This window comes from Hydra viridissima, unplaced genomic scaffold, assembly GCF_058129835.1.
Source record: "Hydra viridissima isolate aposymbiotic clone 2 unplaced genomic scaffold, HvirCarnegie_v1 scaffold_2, whole genome shotgun sequence".
NCBI classification, from domain to species: Eukaryota; Metazoa; Cnidaria; class Hydrozoa; order Anthoathecata; family Hydridae; genus Hydra; species Hydra viridissima.
This window is the reverse complement of record NW_028324301.1, coordinates 3,867,826-3,882,156: the sequence shown is the minus strand read 5'-3', so window position 1 is coordinate 3,882,156 and position 14,331 is coordinate 3,867,826. Positions and strand designations below refer to the sequence as shown.

Below are 14,331 nucleotides of genomic sequence, written 5' to 3'. Positions count from 1 at the left end.
TAGCTGATGTTCCAAAGTAGGCAATTGGCCCATTTTTTTCATTACTGAAGTATCATCTATTACTGCATAAACAATTGAAGTTTCAACATCCAGACAAAACTGATTTTTAAGAATACCAAGATGTTTTTCAGCAGGAGATGTACCTGACATATGTACCTGACATATGTACCCAACCATACCAAGGTTGTAATGATTGTGTTTGATTCTTGAAGAATGATGAAATGTTTTGTTCCTTTTTTTTTTGAGGTGGTTTTTCACTTTCACATTTATTTTCAAAAATGTCATGTTTTGTTAGGAGATGATGAGCCACTAGTAGACCATCCTTTGCTAGCTAAAATTTAAATCCACTTAACACGCTTTGCAGTACTGTCTCTGTCAACCGACTGTAGTACTGCCATACATAAGATTGATTTTGTTGAACATACATTTTAATTTATTCTCCAAAGTGGTTCATTTTTTTTTTTACGCATTCAGTTGAATACTAATTACATGCTAATTGATAAAATGAGTAATCGAAAAATCAGTACAAAAATTAAAAACATTATTTAAAACTCAAGCACAACAATTGAATGAGTTATTAAATTTTTAATCAATTATTACATCAGGTGATATTTTTTTGATAAATTTCCTGTTTTATTTTTGCAAAAAAAAAAAAAACAATACCTGTTGTGTATCATCTGGGATACTGGGATAGGATTTTATGATCAATTTCCTGGTTTTTCATAGTTCCATAATCCTGGTTCTGAAAAACTAATTCTCATGAAATGAAAAAATGGTGCAAAACCTTTTCTAAAATTTTTTTTTTTAACTTATTTTTACTAATGGTTTTAACAAAATGGAAAAATCCTATGACGTTTTAAATAAGTTTAAATGAGAACAAAAACAGAGCAGAGTTGATTTAAGGAGCTTTTTCAATATTGATTGTTTTTGAAAAAGACTATGTGACAGATTTACATTTTTAGATGAAGATGCTGTCAAAAAGCTAAATCAAATGGCAAATGAACCACCTCCATGTAACTATTTTTAATTTGTTTAAAACACCTAATGCTAATGCAAAAAATCTAAACTAATCTAAATTTTTGTTTATTCTTCTTTATACTTTTTAGTACCTCCACCACGTGATCAGAATCCTCCACCACGTGATCCAAATCCTCCACCACATGATCCAAATGTAAGAAGAGATTTGTATTTATAAAAAGTCTAAAAAGATGCAATTATTGAAACAACATTGCATAATGACTAATAATAGTATTAGTTACTATGCAGTATTGATATTAAGTTACTATTTAGTAATTATTTAGTATTTTACTAGTAATTGCTAAATTAGCTCTAAAAAGTCTTAACTTTATTTCACTTTATGCCACATGTTTTGCATCTTTTCATTCTTTTTTTTCACTGTTGCGAGGAAAATTTTACATGAAGTTCACTAACCACAAAAACCTAATTTAGATTTTTGTGGTTAATTAAATTAAGATTTTTGTGGTCAGTATCTTTTTCTCTATTGACTTTCACTGATCTGCCAGGACAACTCAGATTACTCATCTTAGTTTTTTTATTTGTACACATATTTATATCCATGCATTTAAAATTGATGTGCTTACTGTGTTTATATATTGGATATTGTTGCAATTTTATGTAGTCCAATAAAGATATAGAGGATGATTACATAATTATGATCGGTAAGATTCAGAGCAGTAATTTTTTTGTACTTCATTTGATGACTTTATTTTTATTGTTTTTTTTTTTTTAATTTTCCTAATTTTCAAAATTTCAATATTTTATTTTACATTTTGTTCTTTGGTCATTTTTTAGGTGCAGATGAGTTTTCTTCCCCACTAAATCTTCCTAAAGATGATGACAAAAAAGCAATTGATAAGAATGCAGCAAATAATTATGATGTTCTTCAAAATAATAATTTTAAGGTTTCAAATGACTACATAAATTACAAAGGAAAAGCAGTGGTGGGCAGAACGCAAAGTTTTCCAGTAAATATAAGTATGAATATTAATTCTCATAATATGTAGGGTAAGTTTGACAGAGTTTGCCATGTCTTAGAATTTTATGCTCACTTAACCAAATGAGAGTAGTGCTATATTATTGGGTTTTTTTGCTTATATTCTAATGTTACTAAAATTGCTTTGCAATTGAGCACTTAACAGTAAATTAAGGGTTGTTTTTTTAAAACTCTTTTCGCATTTTACTATGTAACTTATTTTTATACCAAGTTATTTCTAAAAACAAGTTTAAAGCTAGGTAATGGTTTACACCCATGACACATACCAACTTATTAAATCTCTTATTTAGAAGAGTTTGCTACACCAAAAGGAAAAATAGATTTTCTAATAACACAGCTATATTGAGTTTTAATGAAATAAAACCAGTCTTTTGTGGTTTGGATTTAATGGTGTAGTAACCTCTCCCTGTAGTTTTTTTCCTTTAAAACATAAATTCAAACAAAATACTTTTTTATATTAAAATTCGAGTATACGCAGTAGCCAAAATACAAGACATTTAAGTTATTAGTTTTTAATGACGGAAATATTTTTCTAATAAAGTATGGCAATCTCTCTCGAACTATTTTTCCATGAGATCGTTAAATCATTGAACGGCAAGTTTACTTCATTTAAATATTTTTAGGCAATGATATAAGACACTTAAAGTCGCTTCCACCCCCTGGTAAGTAAGAATCATCTGTTCAGTATATTATTTAAAATATTAAAGAAAAAATATGATTATGTAAAATGTTAATGTTAAGATTAGGTACCAGAAAACACACTTCGGTTCCGTTCAAATTTTTGTTATAACCATTAAAAAAAAAAAAAAACAATATCCGAGTTTAATTGGATAACATTCGACCAGTGGTCGATGGTTATAAAACTTACGTCTACAAACACCACAAAATTCGTGAAACCGTAAAATTGATCATACTACAAAATTATTCTCGTGATTGTAAAAAATCACAAAATAGTTGTTTAAATTTAAAAATTCATCAGACTTATTGATTTCCATTGAAAACATGAAGGTGTGAAGAATATGTTTACATCTTCAATCATCATAAATTTACTTCAAACTTTCAGTTTCTGTAACTAAAGTAAATAAAAAAAAAACATAAATCTTTTCGATCCTCAATAAAACCCGAAATACATGCGGATTTTTTGTTTGTTGAATAACAATTATTGATAAAAATTGATAAAGAACGAGACGATATTCAGTTGTATGGTATAATGGCTGTGTTTACTACTTTTAGTACCACCACCGCGTCAAATCACCAGCTCTAATGTAAGTAGAAATTGTACTATTTTACTAATTTTCTCCCAGTTGACAATAAGTTAAGTAAAAATAGTTTACAATTACTTATAATATTTTCTAAAACTTTATAAATGCTTTTAAAAACGCTTTTAAAGGTTTTGATGATTTATAATTAGTGTTCGGCACAAATTCAAATAGTTTGATCAAATATGCGTCAAATGTTTGAAATGGCCAAATTCAAATCTTCCTATTTTGAATTTAGATCAAATTCAAATCTTTCCAAGATTTGATGTATATTTGAACGTTATTTAACTTATTTCATTTATTAATTTTAGTTATCTGAATCTATAAATTTTATTCATATTGCAGCATTTGTTACTATTTCTCACACATTACAGCTTCTTTTATTCTTTTTAATCCAACCAAGACTTCAAGCACTGGCAAGCTTGAATGGTATCTGCAGAGAGAAGATTTCTTTTGTCAGTAATAAGATTTTTTCCTAATGAGAAGAGCCTTTCTGATGATACAGATGTAGCAGGAATGGCCAGGTAATCTCTGGCCATTCTGGATAGGTTTGGATAATTGTCAGATCGAGATTTCCAATGTATTTTATATTATGTATTTCCAATGTTTAATCTTGTACTTTGTTTACATTTCTTTTCTTTTTTTCTTTCTCTATGCTCTTTACTTTCTCTTTAATATTAACAAACTTTAATTAAAAACTCTTTTTTTTTTTTTTTTTTCCGTTATTGAAAGGCGACCGCCATTCCGGAAACCACTGCAAAGACCCCGGAATAAAGTGATATATATGTTTGCGGGCCTGTAAAATTTGGCGTTTTTTTTTCAAACGCAAAAATTGAGAACAAAGTGAATATTTGAAAATCAAATCCAAATCCTCCAGATATTTGTCAAATCAAATTCAAATCTATCCCCTCAAAGAACAGTTCAAATTCAAATCTTTAAAGGTTTGACGTATATTTGATTTTGCCGAACACTATTTATAATAATTTAAAATAGTTTATAACAACTTATGAGTTTATGTCAGTTTATAATAATTTATGTTAATCTATAATTCATGATAACTTATAATAACGATTCTTGATAATTTATAGTAATTCAGAACTGTAGTTTTAGAAATCTCCTCGCATACAGAAACTTATGACTGATGATTGAAGTATCCCTGCGGCATACTAACATTTAATCAACGTTTAATTAAAGTTCGCCCGAAATGTTTTAATTTAATTTCGTTTTGATTTAGAACGTAAGTTATTCGAATGTTCCGTTTAAACCCTACCGAAACGTTAGTTTTAAACGCAATTTAAACTCCATCCTAATGTTCGTTTTAAACGCCCTACGAATGTAATAAATGAAACGATCTTTTTATATTACTTTTCAGTATTTAGTATGAGTATAACACTCATACTAAATACTGAAAAGTAATAAGAAAACATCTGATTATACATTTATGCATTTAAAATTGTAATAGGACATGTCCAAATAAATTATTTTTAGGTTATGTAAAACTTAACAGCTTAACTTACTTAAAACGTTATGAATATAAATTGTAATAAAAACAACTCAATAAAACAATCGTACTAAGTACTTAAAAGTAATCTAAAACAATCGTTGTCTAAATTTAGACAACGTTTAACTTTTCTTAACTTCGACGTCAAAAAAAGTTAAGCGTTGTCTAAATACGTATAAAGGAATTAAACGTCAAAAAATTTTTGTTTATTTATTTTTAAGTTAGAAGAAAATACATATAAACTCATGACAATTTAGTAATCATTATTGCCATCAAGATCGTCTACATGGTGATCCTCGTCATCGTTTTTACTTAAATTGATAAAACCAGCTTCTCCATCCTGAGAATTTGAAAAATGAGCATTTAAATGAGATTTTTCAGTTCCACCTATACGGAAGGGAGAAATTCTAAGATGGGAACCAATGAATTAATGTATTTCCGATATTGTGGATGTACAATCACGTTTCATTACACATTCTAAAAACAAATAAATCAGTATTAACATTTACACTAAATGTTGGATTAAGGGTCCGAAGATTTTAGCAAGTGAATGCAAAAAATTAAATACAAAAAATCAACAGTGGTACAAGAGGAACCGTGGATAGAGCACCAATAGATTAATAAAATCGTTTAAATTGCTTCACTACTTTTATATTCTTCTAATCTTTTTAGAAATATTTAAAAAAATTAATCAGATGGCGCTATGCTCTTCAAAAGCCCTATTCAAGGTATCATTGGTTTATATCATACCCTTCAAAAACTATTTTCATAGTTTTAATGGTGTTTAAGATTTGAAATACATTGAAGAATAGAATTGTAACCTGAAGTTGATTTTAGTTAAACAAAAAAGTTAATACTTTACCAACAACAAGTTGACATAAAGCAGTTGTCTCTAAATGGAAGCTTTTTAAGTGTGCCTTTTCCATCCATACTTAAATGCGACATAACAAAATTAGAAAAAAGTCGTTTCAAGAGATTTTTTGAAGTATCTTTAGAAGATGTTCCCCCAATTCGTGAAAGAAGTTGAAACTACAAATAAATTATTAAAAAATGCACTTTTTAATAGATATGGAATTCCAGTTTAGAATCAAAATATAAGCTCTGCTTATTCAGTAAAAGCAAAACCTATTTTAGACATCAAAACAGTCTTGAATAAAAATTTTAAAGTCATAATCAAATTTTAAATGACAGGATATTGAACTTGAAATAGAAAATATGAGAATTTACTAACTAAAGTTGTTTTATTTGCAAGTATTCCACACTGCTCCTCTAAATTTTTATACCCATTTAAGGTCTGAATAGGTCCAGCAATAACTTCCAGATGAACTTCACCATCATTTTAACTGCTATTCTCAAATCTTTAATTTCATTTGGCAAATTTTCTAGCTGATAGAGAACTTTTCTCTGGAACTCTTTAAAATAGATTACATTATTCATATAAGAAAAAGATTTTTTAAAAACACTAAAATTTTGGTACACAAACTTAATTATTTTTTTAAATCTTAAGTTGTTTTTTTTAAATCTATTTTAAAATGTATGTTGTAAAATATATGCTTAAAAAATTTTATGCAATATTTAATCAAAGTCCATATTTCACAGTTATAAGATCCAGAGATAATGGTAAAAGAAAGATTATAACTTAAGCAACTGCATTGGTCACATCAGACAAAATTAAAAAACTTTTAAAGTTTGATAACTTACTCACTTGATCTGTTTCATTGATTTGGGGTGCAGTTGCCATACAACTACTGTTTGTTTGAAAGTTTCTGTTTAATTTTAGAGGTGGTTGTGGAAATACAGATGGTTTAACTACAATATAAAAAACGATTGCATTACATTAAGTATGCAAAAAGTATTTTAAATAAAAACTCATTTTAACTCGTTTAAATAACATAAATAATATATAAAAAACATATACATATATACCAAGACCAGCTCAAGCTAAAAAAATAAGTATTACTTGGTTGATCCACAGTATTGTCTTTTGATAAAGGCGCTCTCTGCCTCAATAATGGAATCCTGGACTTAAATTTTCTAGTTAACAGACAAAGAGATTGTGAAAGTACTGATGCTTTAGCTACAATGTAAATAGTTATATAATTACATCATGTTGCAAAGTCATTTTTAAAGAAAATTTTACTAAAAATTTGTACAAAATTTGATTTCAAAAAACTTATATCATTGGGATTTTTTGCATAGGAATTATAACACTAAACACGTTCATAGGTCATAAACACATTCATAGGTCATAAACACGTTCATAAAATTTCATCTAACAGTGAAAGTTTTGTAAATTAAAAGTATAAGGAAATTTAGAGATCCTACTTGATTGTTCCATTTTATTATGTTTTGGTGTGGCAGCCACACTCGATTTGAATATAGGAATCTTAGAATTCAAACTTCTTCTTGATGCAAAAGGTGACTACAGGAGAGTTGATGGTTTTGGCTGCAAAGTAGATAACAATACAGTTGCATTACTTAATTAAAAATAAAGTATTTTACAAAATCTTTTAAGAAACCAAGCTGCATCTGTGAAAAATTGTATATATGTTATATGTTTGTTATAAATATTAACAGTATTCGAAGATATAAAGACTGACACAACTGATCAACTTCAGAATCTTGTGGTACCTCATCAATGCTTTTTCTGTACAATAAATTACTTGGTTGCTATGTTTTGATCCATTTTTCAGATGGAGGTGGAAATGCAGACAGTTTTACTATATTGTAAATAAATTGCAACTACATTGGATATGAAAAATTATTATAAATAATTGTTTTACTTAAAAACACATAAATATACAATATTATTATAGTTATTTTTTGTTATTGCCATTATTACCATCAAGGTTTTAGAGCTGAGATCAAAATTTTACTGCCTCATCTTGGTTTCTCATAGAAACATCAGCTGCAGGTCGCTCTCTGGTTCCAAACCCTGATTGTAATTCTGATTATAACATTTATAATCAGAATTACAATGAGTCGTTATTTTGAAAATGTAGAATTTTTTTACAGGTGACTTTATTAAGAAAGAAATATGCAGTGCTGAAAAAGTAGTGATAATAAAAACAAAAAAAATTAACTTAAGTTCAGTGTTATAAATTTTTTATTCTGACAATTTAATAAAACAATTATGAAAGCTACACCTTTAAGGTGTAGCTAAGATGACCTTAGCTTTAAAAATAGCTAAGCTAAGGTGACCTTAGCTTTAAAAATAGCTAAGCTAAAGTGACCTTAGCTTTAAAGGTCCTCTTTTAAAAAAATCTGTTTTGCAAACTATAGAACTAATTTTTCATTTTTGCTTCATACTTTTGATCTTATAATTTCATGTTATAATATTCCTAGATTATAAAACGAAATTCAAAATAATAAACAAAACGCATAACAATCAAAAAGAAAATTTAAAAGTATAAAAATTAAACTTACCTTAGGTTTATTCTTTTCTAGGTTCCTAAAGGTAGATATTTCATTTAAAAATATTTTCTTTTCATTGAAGTCAGAAATAAGGAAACCAAAGAAATTGACCTTCAAATAACCTTAGAGAAAGCATGCAAAAAATTTGTGAATGTCATTAGAATATATACTTATCACTTTTTTTTTGCATTATTATGTTGCGTTAAAAAAGATACTTTATAAAATATTGTTTAATTAAAATGTGTTGTCTAAAAACTCCACGTTACCAACACATTTATTTGAAAGAAATTTTTTTTTTATTGCAAAAAAATAGTAATGGTGAATTTCTTCTAAATGTGTTGTTTTCTGGCTAAAGTCATAAGGCATTTTTAACACATTTCTTTAAAAAAAACAATAATCGTTTTTATTTAATTTGTTTTCTAGCAACAAAAAAATCCTCTTAACTTTTTTTTTTTTTTAAAGTAAACTTCAAAATTTAGGTAAAACATCAACTAAATGTCGATTAAATGTCATAATGCCCGATGAGGTCTTGATTAAGCGTTTAAACGCTTTCTAAATATTCCGAATCCATTTAGAATTGATTCCTTAACCTTCAGATTGATTTAAATATCATTTAAACGCGATTTAAATCCATTTTAAATCAGCAAATGCCCGTAGGGATACTTTTAAAAAAATGTTTCGACCCCTTTCCTTCCTTCTAAGTTTAATAAAAAGTGAACAAATTACAGTGAATTGTGAACAACAAATACAAATCCCTCTTTGTTAATGCTTTTTCCTTTTTTGTTTAGCCCCCACCCCCTCTACCTCCACCAAGAAAAGAGACGAAATCCTGAGGTTGATGATGTTTTTATTTATCAATTCAGTGATGTGCAAGATTGATTTTATATTTGATTAATGCCATAGAAACGTGATTTTCAATGTGATTTTGATTGTATTTAAGAAATTGTTGTAATGTGTTAAAAATTTTTTTTCTAGCTACTTAATCTTAAAAGCTGTGATAACCAGTGAATCCTTTTTCAAATTTTTTTTGAACAGTTTTTATATACTGCAGGTAGTCCCAATAATTTGCTTTTGATAAACGAGACGAATGTTGGTCTTAGATAAACAGCACGAATACTGCTTTTGATAAGCAACGCGAACGCTGTTTTTGATAAACGACACGATTACTGCTTTTGATAAACAATGCGAACGCTGCTTTTAGTAGTGTTGGTTTTTTTAAACACGTTATATTTTTTTTACTCCAATGGTAGTAAGAGAAACCGTTTTGTGAGCCATTTCGACTAAATAAAGTTTTACTTTTAAAATATAGTATTTCATAGTTCAAGTATTAAAAATTAGTGTCTTCTAGATGGCTTTTTAGTATACTTTTTAGAATATGCCAATCAAAAGCAAAAGTGTGTTATAAAAAGTTACAATTTGAATTCGGTCTTAAAAGTACTAGTCTTACAAAGAAAAAATCTGAACTGAGATGAAGTGAAGCGTATAGTGATAGAAGGGAGAACGGCCATTTTTTAACAACACGTGATTGAAAGAAAAAAACTTCTATCAAATAGAGGAAATTAAAAAAAACAAAACAAAGGGTCAAAACTTGTTAAGTGGTTCCAATGGTATACGTAGTGAGGAAACTTGACTAACTTGTTTGACTTTTAAAAAAAGAACCTTAAGGCTTCTAGCTTATTGAAAATATGTTTCTTGTAAAATGAAGGCACAGAGAATTCATTTTCAGCAGCAATTCTAATAAATTTATTTGTTTAGATTATCTGAAAATTCATTTATGGCAACTTGAAAGGTGAATTACTCAAAAACATTCCTTCAGGTTTTCTGGATTTATTATTTGATCAGCTTTAGATTCCAGAGATGTAATATTTCCCGAAATAGTTTTATTTTAATGTAAAGATATTTAAATGTTTAACTTAAATTCAACTTTAATCTTTTATAAAAGTTAAAACACTTTTACTCAACTTAAATATATTTTATTTTATATAAAATATATTTTCTTAATCGTTGCTTGTTACACTAACGCATTGCACAACATGTGGAGGGGGTCTTCTTGGAAGTCCCGTTTTTTAAGGTTGTGCTCCGAACAGTTGAACATTCTAGTTTGAAAGTAATTTTCAAGTATTTCTTAATAATGCTTTTATATCTCAGTGACGCAGTAGTAGAATGGCAATGTTTCTACTTGCTCTTGCTTTTTTTTTTTTTTTTTTTTTTTTGGAAAGAATTGAGGACCTGCGTAATAAATAAACAGGCTTATTTATTAAAAAGTAATTTACTTTATTGAGAATTTAAATTAATAATTTTGTTACAACATGAGGCATACGCCAATCTTTCTCATGATCACATTTTAAATTCGGCATGTTTTAAACCATGCTTTTGTTGTTTAGAAATTCTTTCGACATATTTCGATAACATAAATACTCCTATGCTTTTTAATTTATATATATATATATATATATATATATATATATATATATATATATATATATATATCAACATACATACATACATACATACATACATACATACATACATACATACATACATACATACATACATACATACATACATACATACATACATACATACATACATACATACATACATACATACATACATACATACATACATACATACATACATACATACATACATACATGCATACATACATGCATGCATATATGGGGGAAAATATCATGAACAAAAATCGTCTAAGGAAATTTAGGAACTTACTGTTAAAAGATCAAAAAATGAAAACATTTTTATTTCAGATCAAATGAGTCAAAATATTTCAGATCAAATGAGTCAAAATATTTCAGATCAAATGAGTCAAAATATTTCAGATCAAATGAGTCAAAATATTTCAGATCAAATGAGTCAAAATATTTCAGATCAAACGGGTCAAAATCCAATACGTAAATTTTGGTTTGTAGAGATAATTTCTTTTCAAATTTTAAAATGGAAGAAAGTACAAACTGTTTTTTTTTTTCTCTAAGTTGACCAAGTCGTTTTTAGATGCAGAAAATTGTTAAAATGTATTTGAATTAACGGGTGATGCGGAAGTTATCGGACAAATCCTAATTTCATTATTTGAGCATAATAATTAGTTTTTGTGGTTTTATGCGTAGGCATAAACGTTCTATAAAATATAAACTTTATTATTTGAAACACAATTATTTAAAATGAGGTTAAATGTAGCTGAACGAGAATCTTTTCGAAAGCGACTAAAAATGTTTTTTGTAAATAAACCTAATATATAAAAAAAAAAATCGTAAATCATTTTGAAAAGGAAGGATTTGCTCGAAGTACAATATTTTGCAGGGGACAACATGCCTGGAAATTCTGGACTACACAAACAACAAAAAGACATGCCCAGAAAGTGTTCGGTTTATAGGAAAAGAGAAATTTCCAAAAAAATTATTAATGTGGATAGCCGTATCTGACCGTGGTATGTCCGAGCCATTGTTTCGCACTTCCAAGGCTGCACAGTGGGCCAGTAGGTGGACAAAATGGGAAAAATTTTAGTTGTCTAATCTTGAAAACCTATTTAATTTTAGTATCTACATATATTAGGAGAAATCTATTGATAATTTATTTATATTAAATCCCTTAGTTACCAGGACTCTAAGCAATTGAATATTGAGATAAAATAAAAAAAAAAAAAAAATTATAAATAAGTAATTAACGGTGACATCAACGTTGTGTTATATTTCAATTACATCTACGTTTTTGAAACAAAAAATTAGTACATGTTATTCTAGAGTATTTAGAGATAAGAAAAACCAATGTGTGAAATAAATTTGTCATAGCATGTTATCTCAGTTACACTTTGAAAATCACAGATTAAAAAAAAAAATTTCTTAAGAAACTTATTTTTTGCCGCACAATAACTAATAATTACCACAATTTGCCATGTGTTGTCTTATATTTATTTGAGCTATATGATGCTTCAATTGAGTTTTAATTGATTCCTCGTCCCCTTAAATCCCCGTTCAGATTTTATGTATGTTTTAACTTGGTTGCTATGGTACTAAATTTTGCATAGCAACAACTCATTTTTACATTAACGTTGTTTTAACAGTATTTTACTTGCGCTAAGTACACAATATTGGGGGTATGTGTTAAAATGAGATTCACAATTCTTATGAAGTTATTTTTTTTTGGTTACTTTACTTTGCATAGCATAGCAACAGCATATTTTCGTTAGTTGTTAGTAACTTAATTACTTATACTAACAGTAGTTTAATTACTTTTAATTTTAATTACTAACAATTGTAGTAACTTAAATACTAACAAGTATTAGTAGTCCAGGCGGAATATATATTATAACATTAAACTTTTAAATACAAAATACTTGTTACAATAGTTATTTAATATGGTTTTATTAAACTTAGACATTCATAACTTTCTCCAAAAAAAACAATCTTAGCATTTCAAAACAAAATATTACTGAAGATATATTGAAATTTACTCAGCCAAAATTTGCTGATTTTAAAGACATTGAGTTTAGACATGCTGTTTAACGATTTGTTTACTTGTATTAAAAAAAAGTGGAAATCTGCTAACTATACTGTCAAAAATTTTGAAAAGAAGTTTGTGAACTGACTTAATGAATATTTAATTGTCAGAAAAAAAGACAATGAACTGCAAGTAGACGTGGTCGAAAACCAGTTGTATTTGATAAAAGTTTTAATAAAACTAAAAAACGGCGAGTAACTTGTTTAATTGAATCTCATTCATCCAATGAATTATTTTTTGCTGCTAATAAAAAATTTAGAGATGAATCTATTGTTATTGCTGCCAAGAACTTTTTAAATATTTCAAATACAGATAAAGCAACTAAATATTCAGCAGACGAAGCACTGGCTTTAATAATTGATGCAAGTCTGACAAAAGCTTCCTATCAATTGATTAGAAGCGGAGCCTTGGAGAAAGAAAACAACATCTACCCCGCTTACAATGATGTCAGAGATGCAAAATTGAAGTGTTATCCTGCAAACATAACAGTGGAGACTATTCAGCTTCAGTTCCTTTAAAAGATTTAAATGATTCATACTTTGCAAAGAATCTGTGCAGTTCAGGAACCTGTGCTAAGGTACTTGATATTGAACGACAAAGCAATAAAAACAATGACACTAACGTGTAAGGCTGGTTTTGATGGTGCTACTGGTCCAAGCATTTATAAACAAGATTTATCAGAACTTGATATTAACAGAGATTTAAAGCGTGAAGAATCATTATTTATTACTTGTCTAGTCGCATTGGATTTGACTAAATTTAACAACAGCAACGAAAAGCTGTCTATTTGGAGAAATCAAAAGTTGTCCTCCACAGCCTATTGTAGACCCATAAGATTTGCATACAAAATGGAACCCAAGGAATCTGTGATTGAAGAAGATCAGTACATTAAAAGTGAGATAGAAAGCTTGGGTATGATTTTATTAGAGGTTTGCGGATCTTCTATTGAAGTGAATTGTATTATTGAACTTACAATGATTGATGGGAAGGTTCAAACGATATTATTGTTTTATAATTTTTTGATGTAATTTAAAATTGATAACGTTTTCTTGCACTATTTTTTGCTTTTATTATTCCTAAAACATTATTTACCTAAATACTCAATTTTTATTCAATATAGGTGGGTCAAAAATCCGATAAGATATTCAAATATCAATTTACCACTTTGTAACTAAGGAAAGTATCCGGTAACTAAGCAATATAAGTATCCATAACAACTAAATTTAAAAAATTATCACTTTTGTAAGAAGTGTGATCTCATATTGGTACTCATGCCAAATTTAGTGAATATAGCACTTATAAAATATCTGCAGATAACAAAAGTAGGTTGTTGCTAAGCAAAATAAAGGTATCCATAGCAACGAAATAAAAAAATATTACCTTCATAAAAAGCGCAGACATCATATTAGTACTCATACTAATTTTAGTGAATATAGCTCTAATATTAAATTAGTTATGAATTTTGTCCAGTAAAAGTGCATTCTGGCCCACTGTGGGCTGTAGCGATCAATTCATCAATCTACATTAATGAATGTTTAGAAAAACGACTTCTTCCATTTATTCACAAGTATCATGGAGACTTTAACTATTTATTTTGGCCAGATTTAGCAAGTTCTCATTATTCTAAA

General features: G+C 27.9%; 1 protein-coding gene and 1 pseudogene across 3 annotated transcripts in view; one reads left to right on the top strand and one right to left on the bottom strand.

The window, feature by feature from the left end:
* Positions 1–9,492, top strand: part of LOC149891611 (uncharacterized) — a 37,454-nt gene extending 27,962 nt beyond the window's left edge. For both annotated transcript variants that reach the window (XM_090077761.1, XM_090077760.1), the window contains exons 18-24: positions 963–1,013; positions 1,107–1,171; positions 1,640–1,679; positions 1,813–1,995; positions 2,638–2,676; positions 3,248–3,279; positions 8,977–9,492. In XM_090077761.1, the coding sequence (XP_089933887.1) occupies positions 963–1,013; positions 1,107–1,171; positions 1,640–1,679; positions 1,813–1,995; positions 2,638–2,676; positions 3,248–3,279; positions 8,977–9,021 (455 nt within the window). In that variant the 3' untranslated portion in view covers positions 9,022–9,492. The remainder of the gene's footprint in view (positions 1–962; positions 1,014–1,106; positions 1,172–1,639; positions 1,680–1,812; positions 1,996–2,637; positions 2,677–3,247; positions 3,280–8,976) is intronic.
* LOC149891612 (uncharacterized) lies at positions 4,974–7,206 on the bottom strand (annotated as a pseudogene). Its single transcript, XR_016449613.1, has 6 exons — positions 7,100–7,206; positions 6,735–6,851; positions 6,476–6,583; positions 6,006–6,186; positions 5,637–5,803; positions 4,974–5,251 (listed from the first exon to the last, which is right to left on the bottom strand). The product of XR_016449613.1 is annotated as an uncharacterized LOC149891612 (transcript).
* Positions 9,493–14,331: the final 4,839 nt, after the last annotated feature.